The sequence below is a fragment of the Felis catus genome, chromosome D2 (assembly GCF_018350175.1).
Source record: "Felis catus isolate Fca126 chromosome D2, F.catus_Fca126_mat1.0, whole genome shotgun sequence".
NCBI classification, from domain to species: Eukaryota; Metazoa; Chordata; class Mammalia; order Carnivora; family Felidae; genus Felis; species Felis catus.
The window spans coordinates 55,399,950-55,412,422 of record NC_058378.1 but is presented as its reverse complement, the minus strand read 5'-3'; the positions used below and the strand labels follow the sequence as shown (position 1 = coordinate 55,412,422).

At 37.1% G+C, this 12,473-nt stretch overlaps 1 protein-coding gene across 2 annotated transcripts in view; it reads left to right on the top strand.

Annotated features, from left to right (window-relative positions):
• BLNK (B cell linker) overlaps positions 1 to 11,205 on the top strand; it is a 76,411-nt gene extending 65,206 nt beyond the window's left edge. For both annotated transcript variants that reach the window (XM_006938046.5, XM_006938047.5), the window contains 4 exons: positions 1,616 to 1,683; positions 2,504 to 2,587; positions 5,212 to 5,367; positions 10,817 to 11,205. In XM_006938046.5, the coding sequence (XP_006938108.1) occupies positions 1,616 to 1,683; positions 2,504 to 2,587; positions 5,212 to 5,367; positions 10,817 to 10,936 (428 nt within the window). In that variant the 3' untranslated portion in view covers positions 10,937 to 11,205. The remainder of the gene's footprint in view (positions 1 to 1,615; positions 1,684 to 2,503; positions 2,588 to 5,211; positions 5,368 to 10,816) is intronic.
• Positions 11,206 to 12,473: the final 1,268 nt, after the last annotated feature.

Below are 12,473 nucleotides of genomic sequence, written 5' to 3'. Positions count from 1 at the left end.
ACAGAATCCGAAGCAGGCTCCAGGCTCTGAGGTGTCAGCACAGAGCCTGATGAGGGGCTCGAACCCACGAACTGTGAGATCATGACCTGAGCCGAAATTGGATGCTTAGCCCACTGAGCCACCCGAGCGTCCCTCGCTTGCTTTCTTCACACACCTTCCAGCTATTCTTTCAAAATATAATTGATATCCAACCATCCACTGCCACCATCTGTTCTAGGCCATCATCATCTCCTGCCTGGGCTTGCAAGAACACCAAACTGGCCTCTTCTCTCTGCCCTTGCTTTCTTGGATCTATTTCCAGCCCTACAGCCAGAGTGACCTTGTTGAAAGACAGGCAGATTACATTACTACTCTGTTCAAAACCCCCCCAAAAGCTTCCCATACAGTGTCTGTTAAGGCTCAAGTCATGCTAAGGGGTCCACCAAGTCCTACACCGCTGGCCCCTTCATTACCTGGTGTCTGACTTCATCCCTTATTTTTCTCTCCTTTTCCCTCCACGCTCCAGGCACAATGACCCCCTCTCCATCCCTCAAACATGCTAGGCCCCTTGCCCTATTCCCCTTACCTGGAACACTCTTTCCTGAGATATCTGCATGCCTCCTGCCTCTCTCACTGCAGATCTTCCCTAAATGTCACCTCAGTGAGGCCTTCCCGACCAGCCTATTTCAACATATTGCTTTTCCAAGGCTAACCCCAAACCCTTCCCTGCTTATTTTTCTCCTTGCACTTACAACTCTGTAATATTGCATATATATTTCTTATGTCTTATTGCCTGTCTCAATCACTCCATTGAAACTTAAGCTCCATGAGGGAAGGGCATTTTGCTGTTTTGTTTGACCGCTATATAGCTATCCCCAATGCCGTGATCCATGGCAGGCACACGATGATGAATGAATGAATGAATGAATGAATGCAGTATTTTCTGTATTTCATGTGTCTCCACATTTAGATTATAAACTCCTTGAGGAAGTTTATGCCTTAAGGCAGCAATTTTCACATGTCTTGGCCTCAGGACCATTTAAACACTCTTAAAATCATTGCAGACCCAAAGACCTTTGGTTCACATGTTTCTTTCTATTGATACTTAATGTATTAATTAAAACAGACATTTAAAACATATTTATTAATCCATTTGTAATTAAAACTTTTATTTTTTCCTTTAAAAATGTTAAACCCATTACATGTTAACATAAAATATTTTCATGAAAAACCACTATATTTTCCAAACAAAAACAATTGAGTGGAAAGAGTGGCATTGTTTTGCATTTTTGAAGTCTCTTTAATGCCTAGACTAACAGGGACAGCTGGATTCTCATATCTGCCTCTACATTCAATCTGTTGCGATGTTTTTCTGGCTGAAGTATATGAAGAACTTTGGGCTTCACAAAGATACGGATTTGAAAAGACCTCACAACCTCTCTGAAAGAATCCTGGGGATTCCTGAGGTCCTCAGACCATGCTTTGAGAACCACTGCAATTAAGGATTTTTTTTGGCGTGTGAATGATTTGTCAGTGTGTGTGCCCCCTGCAGCGCCCAGCACAGTGTTGAGAGTATGGACATAATAACTTCTCAAGATAAGATGAAGACCCCATTGATTTTTCAAATCCCTTCCAGGATTTCCAGAAGGGGGAAGCCCAGCTGTGGATGGCCAATTTTCATCTAACCCTCATTTGTCAGAACAGGTATGAATGAACTCTTATTGCTACCATTAAAATGCAGGAAAGGGCATGTTTTCTTGGAAGGGGCTTGGGGTAAAGCTTGAAGACAGACTGTATTTTAAAAGTCAGCTTGTGAGTTATCACTTGCTGATGGATACAGACTACATTTTTCTTTTTCAGGGATTAAGTCCCTGCTCGATGTATACCACTTTGTATTCTAGATGCCCTAAATAACAATTGTGTTTCTTCAAAACTAGCAAAGAAGTATGTTGTTTTTATTGTTCTTCCTCTCACATAGATTCTATTTAAACTGTGTAATTTTCTCAGAATAGATCTGTGGAGGCATATGATATTAAAACACACAACGCAGCACAGTTTTTAAAAAGACAGAGAAAGAACTCTGTATGCCCTTGGGCAAGTCTCCCTAAGCTTTCTCAGATGTAACATAGGGATGATATTATGTGTCCTTCTTGCCTTCAAAACAGTTAAAAGAATCAAATAAGATAATATTTGGTAAAAACATTTTGGAAATTAAGAAGCACTCCACAAAGCAACAACAATAAGATCACAATAGAAAGGGAGATTATAACTTGTTTAGGAGGAAGGAATAAATGGCTCAAGAATCAGGCAGGATTGATTGATTGATTGATTGATAAGAATGCTCAAGCACTAAGGCCAAATGAGAAAAAAGTCAATTATGTAATCCTGTGATTGATCAAAAGAAGCAGAAAACTCATTTTCAAATTACTGGTCCAAACACAGATTTGTCTTGGTAATGCAAAGTGGGACTTTGTTTTCAGTGCCAGAAGGTACTGTGCTACTGACATTCTTTTCCATTTCACAGGAAGCTGACATCCACTGCAAGCCGTGGTATGCCGGTGCCTGCGATCGAAAGTCTGCTGAAGAGGCTTTATACAGATCAAACAAGGTTTGACCATTTAAAAGACTTTTTTAATGTTTATTCATTTTTGAGAGAGAGAGAGAGAGAGAGAGAGGAGAGAGAAACAGAGCCCGAGCAGGGGAGGGGCAGAGGGAGAGGGAGACACAGAATCCGAAGCAGGTTCCAGGCTCCGAGCTGTCAGCACAGAGCTGGACGTGGGGCTCGAACTCACAAACCATGAGATCATGACCTGAGCCGAAGTCAGATGCTTAACCCACTGAGCCACCCAGGTGCCCCAGGTGTGACCATTTTTAAATCCCATATTCTGTTCCCAGTCTACTATAGGCACAGCTGTCATCCCAATAATTCGCTGACCAAATAATTGCAGCGATTATAGATGCAGGGATCTTTTTTATTTACTTATTCAAGAGCCATTGCCATCCCCTCCTGTCTTTCAAGCATCTCCCTCTTTGTTCCTACATCTTATTTCTATTTGTCCTTCCTTTGCAAGGATCCGTAGGCCCCACTGCTCTCCAAACAGTGGGAGAGAAGGCTGCAGGGGCAGATCTCTGTAAGGCTTGCTCCTACATGAGATCCATTCAGGAGTGAGAAGTAACAGTCTATTTTGGATCAATGCATGGGTTAAAAGATCAAGGTCAAGGTGGCAGAAAGTACCTGGAAGTAAATTTTTAGAGAGCCCAAGGCAAATCATGTAGGAAACACTAGGAGCAGTTAGTTTAGAAAATCCAAAATTAAAGTGCCACCTTTCCTTTTCTTGCTCTTTCCTTCTTCCATTTCTTTTTTTTTTTTTTTTTTTTTTTTTTTTTCACTTGCACCTACTTTGTCAGAATATATGACATTTACATACTGGTTTTTGCTTCCTTTGCTCTAGTCCTACCTCTACAATTAAATATATTAAATGCTTTCCATTCATCCCTTTGCTGGCTGGCTTTCCAGTTATCTCTTTTTGTTTGACAAATCTCACCTTGTAGTAGATTCTCAGGAAGGACTATGTTTACATTATTCCCTGAGTCCTTGCACATTCAAAGCTGTTTTTTTTATAACCTGATAACCTGGAGGATACCTTGACAGCTTATAAAAACCCTTGTCTTGAGTTTTGAAAGTGTTGCTCCATTGTATTGTCTTGTTTTTTTTTTTTAAGTTTATTTTCTTTTTTGAGACAGAGAGAGAGAGCACACACATACACACACAGAGGGGAGGAGCAGAAAGACGGAGAGACAGAATCCTAAGTAGGCTCCATGCATCAGCACAGAGCCCAATGTGGGGCTTGAACTCGTGATCCGTGAGATCATGAACTGAGCTGAGACCAAGAGTCAGACGCTTAACCAACCGAGCCACCCTGGTGCCCCACCTTGTTTTATAGGATATTTTTGAGAAGTCCGATGCTAATGTTATTTTCTTACCCTTATGTGTAATTTCATATTTTAGTCTGAAGACTCTGCAGACCTTTTGTTTTTAAAATCTAATAGTTTTCTAGAATGTGTCTCTGAGTTGATTTTCAGGTCAATTTTTTCAGATAGATGGAACCCCTTTCTACATATAGATTTAAGTTTTCTCTTATTTCCAATAAATTTATTTCCAATAAATTTATTTTTCCAATAAAATTCCAGTCTTAAACAGTAGTTCTCTTCTATTGTTTTGTTTTTCTCTTCAAGGACTCAAATTACATGCATTTTGGGCCTTTTTTGTCTTTCTTCCATTTTAACCACTCTGACCCTATTGTATTTCTTCTTCTTCTTCTTCTCCTTTTCTTCTTCTTCTTCTTCTTCTTCTTCTTCTTCTTCTTCTTCTTCTTCTTTTAAATCTCCTTTTTTGTTGTTGTTTTCTGTCTTGGTTGCTTCCATGCCTTCCTTTACTCATTTATCGTATCTTCATTTAAAGGTATTGTCCCTTGGGCATCTTGTAATTTCTTCATTTCTGACCCAGATTTGCCTTTCTCTTCAGTTTCCTTCCTCAGTTTGATGAACTCTTGTTGCATTTCTTCCTTCTGCTTTTTGTCCATTTTTTGTTCAAAATTTTTTAATTTCTGATATAGAATATTTATTTTTTAAGTTTTTAAATTATGTATTCATTTTAAGTAATCTCTACACCCAACATGTGGCTCAAACTCACGACCCCAAGATTAAGAGTTTCATGCTCTACTGCCAGACAGACACCCCTAGAATATTTTATAAAATATTTAATTAATTTGGTATGTTGTGTTACAGTTTTTTCTGCTTCAGTGTAAGTTTTGGGGAAGAGAATTCTCATCACATCAAATGTTTTGATTCCCAATTTCTGCTTTCTTCTCATAGTACTTTTAAATGGAATTTGTTTCATATTTCTTTTAGTCATAGGTAACGTGTAGACATGGTTCCTAGTTCAAGAGTGCCCTTTTTGTTTAATCTTAATCTAAAGATTAAACATTTCTAAATCTATAAATATAACATCTTATTTCATGCATCAAAAAGCTGGCATTGACCTCACTCCGGATTTTCTGTAAGTATATATTTTACTGAAGTATTTTCTTGGAAAATAATAAACTATAATCAATGATGAAAATCACATAGCTCAATAATTACATTTTGAATATAATGTAGGTATGAACTGATTAATAACCTGTGAAAACATAAGTATACTCACCGTAATCATGTTTTTCTTTTAATAAACAGGATGGATCATTTCTTATTCGGAAAAGCTCCGGCCATGATTCCAAACAGCCATATACACTAGTTGTATTCTTTAATAAGCGAGTATATAATATCCCTGTGAGATTTATCGAAGCAACAAAGCAGTATGCTTTGGGCAGGAAGAAAAATGGTGAAGAGGTCAGTAACATCTCTTTTAATCCAACTCTATAACTATGTATTGAGCACAATGATGTCATAGTGTGTTAGGTGCTAGAAATGAAGAGAAAGGATGCAAGGGCACTCGGTATGAGGCTTGCATACATGTCATAAAAAGAGTACAAGATAAAATACTGTGTTCAGGCAGCATAATCTACAGAAGACAGGAGGATAGACTTGCATGATGTAAAGGCTGCACTTAGTCCCTTTATCCTGTTACTTAGTGGACTCAGTCTGATTCAGTATTTTGGTTCAGAGGAATATAGAAATCAAAGTTGAAATGTCAAGTAGAATTAATGTCGTAAGAATGAAGGTCAGTGTCCAGAGCTCCTAAGTCAAGAACTAGGATCTCAACTCAAATACCAAAGCAGATGACCAAGGGGGCACCTGGGTGGCTCAGTCGCTTGAGCATCCGACTTTGACTCAGGTCATGATCTCACGGTTCGTGAGTTCGAGCCCCATGTCGGGCTCTGTACTGACCGCTTGGAGCCTGGAGCCTGCTTCGGATTCTGTGTCTCCCTCTCTCTCTGCCCCTCCTCCACTCATGCTCTGTCTCTCTCTCAAAAATAAATAAACATTAAGAAAAATTTAAAAGTAGATGACCAAGGAAGGATCAGAAGAGATGCAGAAACTTGTGTTGATACATTAGATTCCCATGGACCCGAATGAGCTTTTGGGCCTGCAGCAAGAGAAAAGCATTACAGTAGGTCTTGAGTACTAACCAGATTTAAAGTCCAACCCCTCTTTAATCTGGACTAAACTCAATGTTTACCATACCTCTGCTTAGCCAGTTTGTTTTTATAAGTGAGCCCTGAAATATGGGCTGGAATAATCCATAAATGGTCAGAAAGGGAGTGAAACTTGTACTGGCCTGGAGTAATGGGTTGAATTTGAGTAGCTAAAATGAAAGTTAAAGATGAGAAGGAGAAAAGTGGAAAGAACAATCTAAGCAGAGGAAATAGCATTTAAAAATTCAAGTTAAGAAATATTTATTTTCAATACTCCTTCAGAAAGAACTATACCCATTCCGAACCCAGCACTTGTTAGAAAGCATCTGAATTGTTAGAAATTGTCATAATTGTCATCTTCTCCACTAGATGAGGCCACGGACTAAACTAGGTCTTGCTCACCTCTGTATTTCCAGAATCACAGAAGAATAGCTGACTTTAGTGGATATTTGATATATACTTATTAAATGATGAATTTATTTGTTGATTGATTACAGGCAGGAGAGTAGCATTTGTAAAACAAACCGATAAGGTCTTCTGTCAATAAATATATTCTTTATTTTGCTTTTTTTTTAATTATAAAAAAATTCATATCTTAAAATTTACCATATTAGTCATTTTTTTTCTTTTTTTTTTTAATTTTTTTTTTAACGTTTATTTATTTTTGAGACAGAGAGAGACAGAGCATGAACGGGGGAGGGTCAGAGAGAGGGAGACACAGAATCCGAAACAGGCTCCAGGCTCTGAGCTGTCAGCACAGACCCCGACGCGGGGCTCGAAATCCCGACCGTGAGATCATGACCTGAGCTGAAGTCAGACGCTCAACCGACTGAGCCACCCAGGCGCCCCAATCATTTTTAAGTGTGTAGTTTAGTAATGTTAAATATATTTGCAGTGTTGTAAAACAGATCTCCAGAGCTTTTAATCTTGCATATTCGAAATTCTATGTTCATTGAAAACAACTCCCCTTTTCCACTTTCCCCCAGTCCTTGGCAATTATCATTCTACTTTCTATTTCTATGAATTTGACTGCTTTAGATACCTAATATAAGCAGGATCATACAATATTTGTCCTTTTGTGACTGGCTTATTCCATGTAGCATTATATCCTCAAGGTTTATCCATGCTGTGCAGTATGTGACAAGATTTCTTTCCATTTTGAGGCTGCATAGTATTCCATTATGTTGTATACCACATTGTGTTTATCCATTCATCTGTTGATGGACCTTTGGCTATTGTTGATGGCTCTCATAAATAGTCCTTCTATGAACATGGGCATGAAAAGGTCTTTGAGACCCTGCTTTCAGTTCTTCTAAGTATATATCCAGAAGTGGGATTGCTGGATCATATGGTAGTTCTATTTTAAAATTTTTGAGGAGCCTCCATATTGTTTTCTGTAGTGATTACCTCATTTTACAATCCTACCAACAGTGCTCAAGGGCTCCAACTTTTCCACATGCCTCCCAAACACGTGAAATTTTCTGGGATTTTTAAATAGTAGTTATCTTAATGGGTGAGAGGTGATATCTTACTGGGGTTTTGATTTGAATTTCTCTGGTGATTAGTGATTTTGAGCATCTTTTCATTTGTATATCATCTCTAAAGAAATGTCTATTCAAGTCCTTTGCCCATTTTTAAATTGGGTTATTTGATCTTTTGGTTTTGTGTTGTGGGAGTTCTTTATATATTCTAAGTTTTAAACCATTGTCAGATAGGTGATTTGCAAATATTTTCCCCCATTCTATGGACTGCCGTTTCACTCTTTTGATTGTGACCATTGATGAACAGAAGTTTTTAAACTTAATGTAGTCATATTTGTCTATTTTTGGTTTTGTTGCCTGCGTTTTTTGGTGCCATATTCAAGAAATCATCGCCAAATACAATCTCATGAAAATTTTTCCCTGTTTTCTTCTAGGAGTTTTATAGTTTGGGGTTTTATTTTGCCTTTAATAAGGTCTCAGATAATCAGAAAATGCAAAAAGCCCTGAAACTGAAGACACAAAACATAGATCAAGACCAAACTTGGGTTTTAAAATATAGATTGCATTATCATTTAAAACCAGTTAAATCTTTCTCCCTCTTTCTCTGATCCTCCCCTGTTCATGCTCTCTCTCTCTCTGTCTCAAAAATAAATAAATGTTAAAAAAAATTTTTTTTTTAAAAAAGGGGGGGGGCGCCTGGGTGGCTCAGTCAGTTAAGCGTCCGACTTCGGCTCAGGTCATGATCTCACGGTCTGTGGGTTCGAGCCCCGCGTCGGGCTCTGTGCTGACAGCTCAGAGCCTGGAGCCTGTTTCAGATTCTGTGTCTCCTTCTTTCTCTGACCCTCCCCTGTTCATGCTCTCTGTCTGTCTCAAAATAAATAAATGTTAAAAAAAATTTTTTTTAATAAAACCAGTTAAATTTTAACAGAACTATCTGCTTTTTCCTACTCAGAAAAAAACGTCATTCTCACTGAAACCTTTATCTGACAAATCTTTCAAAATAGATGCTCTTCAGTAGTAATCATTGGTAGCAGATGATGGTGATCCTAGTAGGGCAGAGTGACTTTGGATGGATGGTTTTATTCTAAAGCCTCCCCAGGCCATGGTCCAATACTTCTTTAAGAGGGTTAAGGGTAGGTGAGGGAGCTGTCCTGTTTAGAACTCCTGAAACTCTCTCATATATTTTGAACTCTCAGAGGGACTCTGGACTCTCTTGTCCTGCTAAGGAAACTCTGGTAAATAGTGATTCCTTTTGGCTTAAAGAGTCTTTATCACTATCACTCCCTACATATCCACCCTATAGATACCAAAAAAAGAAAAAAAAAAAGAAAAGAAAAAAGAAAAAAAAGGGAGAAAAAGCATATTATTATAATGGTATCTGGAAGTGCTGACAGAGTCCATTAAAACTCTTAAGTTATCTACAATAAAAAGGTTATTTCTCCCATATACTGAACATCTTAATGGAAAATTAAAACTTTGGTTACATGATGTCAGCCATGTGGATATTGTGAAAAGTCTGTTTGCTTATATTTGCGTAGAAAAAGAAACCAATTGATTAACTGTTCAACTACTTAATGCAGTTGTTTTGGCATTATATAGATACAGTATTGAGTAATTTTATAGCTTTGATATCTATTTGCTTTATTTTATGGACCATGGGATTTTGAGTTATCAAACAGTTTGTTTTTCTGTCCATGTATGAATATCTCAAAAACAATGAATTACTATAAACAAAAAAAAAGAAAAAAAAAAGAGCACTGAAGGGAAATTGCAACTAAGTTATGCTCAATTCTACATCCAATATGTTTCAACTCTCAGCTCTGCTCCCTACTTCACACATTTCAACTCACCTCAACTCCATATTTCAAACATTTCAAATGCCCAAACACTCCAACAAAGAAATACTCAAAAATATTCAGGGACTAGAATGACAGACTGAGATGTTTGCGTAATTCTAGCAACTCTCTCCTGTGTTTACTGGGTTCAGAACACTTTTGCTTGGAATCCACTTAAAAGAGATTGTGCTATTCCATTTCCTGGTTCTTTCATCCATCAATTTAACTTCCAACTGCATTCAATTTAACAACATGCTATGCCAAGCAAACAGAATGAATATCATTGATTTCATTGGCGATTGACAAAGAGCTGAGTGATTGAAGAGAAAGCTAAGAAATAAAAACTGAAGATACTTGAAGGTCCCTGTCTCTTACCTCTCCTCCCTGACCTAATATTCAGATAGCCAATTATCTAAAAGACAACTGGTATTTCATTTGAAAAAGTTGACCAGTATTCTGAATACTTTATTCAATATATAGATATTTAGAAGGTATTCAAATAACTAAAAACTTTTAATTCTGGATGTTTGTCTTTATATGAAAAATTAAAATACAATAAAATCAATTGGTAATAATTGCTAAATTTATGGCAGTGTGACAGAACAATAACTACTTTTTTGAAAACGACTCTAAATGCATTTATTTATGATTGTGAGCTCATAGCACTTTTTTATAATCAATGCATTTAATTTCCTGTTCTGTGTTATATTTATTTTGTGTTCCTTTCAACTATTGATAATTTTCCAGAAGAACATTTTAAAATCCATAGACAATAGGAATTAACATTTGGGAAAATAAATATGTATGGCAAAAACTTGGCATGGATTACATTGTTAATTACCTCTAAATTAATTATTAATTAGCTTTGGGAGCTAGAGCAGAAATGGAAATATGAGAATTTGTAAAGCTTCTTTATTCAAAAAGGAAAACAAAATAAAACAAGCATGGATTAATCTGGAAAATAATTCTTCTGACACCAAATTCTAGGGTTAATTTATTACATCAGTCCTTATATCTAAGATTTATGCAACGTAACAGATAGTCTATGTTTTGTAAAAATGTAGAGAAACTCAGTGTATGACAGTTTTATACTTGTTACCAAATAAAAAACTATTAAAATATTGCATCATAACTCAATGAAGTAATTTCTCTAAGGGGTTCCACTAATTTAGGCTGCCAGTGTTTTTAGTGTTACCGAATATAAGAAAGGCCAGAGTCTGCCACCTCAAGTGTTCCACCCTTTGTTAAATTAGACTTTTTTGGGTAGAATGTCTGCTGAGACCTAGTAACTTTGACTAACTTGAGAAAGTGGGAGAAGATGGGAGGAGCAGAGCTCTAAGTTAATGTGAATTCCAATGTTTAATTCATTTATGTTTTCTTGCTCTAGTACTTTGGAAGTGTTGCTGAAATTATCAAGAATCATCAACATAGGCCTCTGGTTCTTATCGACAATCAGAATAATACAAAAGATTGGACAAGATTGAAATATGCAGTTAAAGTTTCATAGATTTCTTGAAAAAGGTCAACATCATTGCTTCAGACATTTTCCTTATTTCTACTTTTGAGAAAAAGCCCCAAAACTTCATATTCTGGATTATGAACCATCCACTAATAAGACAGAAGATGGAGGCAGCTATTGAGGTGGTCACCCATATCTTTATAAGAAGCTCACGCGGACTTGTTCTACTGTCTGACCTGATGAACTGTGAATATTTGGTGAGGTTGCGTTATCATGCTACTAAAATTCTCTAAATAAATGTCTTTATTTAAAAGAAACAGGTGTAAAGTCTTTTTAGTCATGTAAGAAAATAACACTCTATTTTCAAAATAAGAAAATAATAGTCTTGGGTTAAAACAGGGCTGCTGGAAATTTGGGCCACCACAATGGTCACTGGTACACTACTGTAATGCCTACTGCCAATGTTTGACAATTATGTCTTGGTTGAACTTTTAATGTGTAGAAAATATGATATAGATAATGTACAAATTTATAAGTGCAAATTAAGGGGGATGTAATATTCCTTTTTGTGAGTGCTCCCAACCATGGGAGATGTATACAGATATGAACTTTCTAGAAGTTCTTGTCCATGATTAGGTTGTTAGCTTTGGTCTACCCTCTTTGATTATACCCTCTTTGATCTGCATGTCTATTAAATGGACCCCTAAGCTTGATTTGAGATTCCAAGTGGGGTGAGAGCAAAACTAGACTAAAAGCCTAGGGAAACATCGCACAGAACAAGGGCAGAAAAGCAGACATTGATGAACACGAAGGAATAAAATAGATACCATTATGAACAGTCACATCCAAGGCCTTAGATCATCCCAGAAATGTAATATATTTTGTCATATCAAAGCTTTTTATTCTACTACATACTTTTTAGGCAGCACTTAAATGATAAGGCAGCTAATTAAGATAAATCTAATAAATTAAGTGAGGAATACACTTGATCACTGAATAAGACAGCAACCTCTGAAAAGATTTTGAAAGGTTAGAAGGCAATATTTCAGAGTAACACACAGACTCATTTGTAAAGATAACTGTATTTTTTAAATGTCATATGCTTTCATATAATAGCATTTTTAGCTGTCATAATGGGTTGAATTGTCCCCCCTCAAAAAAATACGTTGAAATCCTATCCCTAAATGTACCTCAAAATATGACCTAAAGAGGTATTTACAGATGTAGTCAAATTAAGATGAGGCTATTAGGGTGGGCCCCAATCCACCTGTCCATATACAAAGGTGGAATTCACAGACCCAGACATGCACAGAGAGAAGACTATATGAAGAGATGCCCAGGGAGAATGCCATGTGAAGACAGAGGACTGGAGTGATACATCTACAAGCCTAGGAGTGCTGAAGATTGCCAGTAAGCCCCCAGGAGATAGGAAGAGGCAAGGAAAGATTCCCCCAAGGGTTTCAGACGGAACGTGGCCAAGCTGACACCTTGATTTCAGATTTCTAGCCCTCCAGAACTGGGAGGCAATGAATATCTGTTTTATTTCTTTTAAGTCACCCAATTTGTAGTACTTTCTTATGGTAGT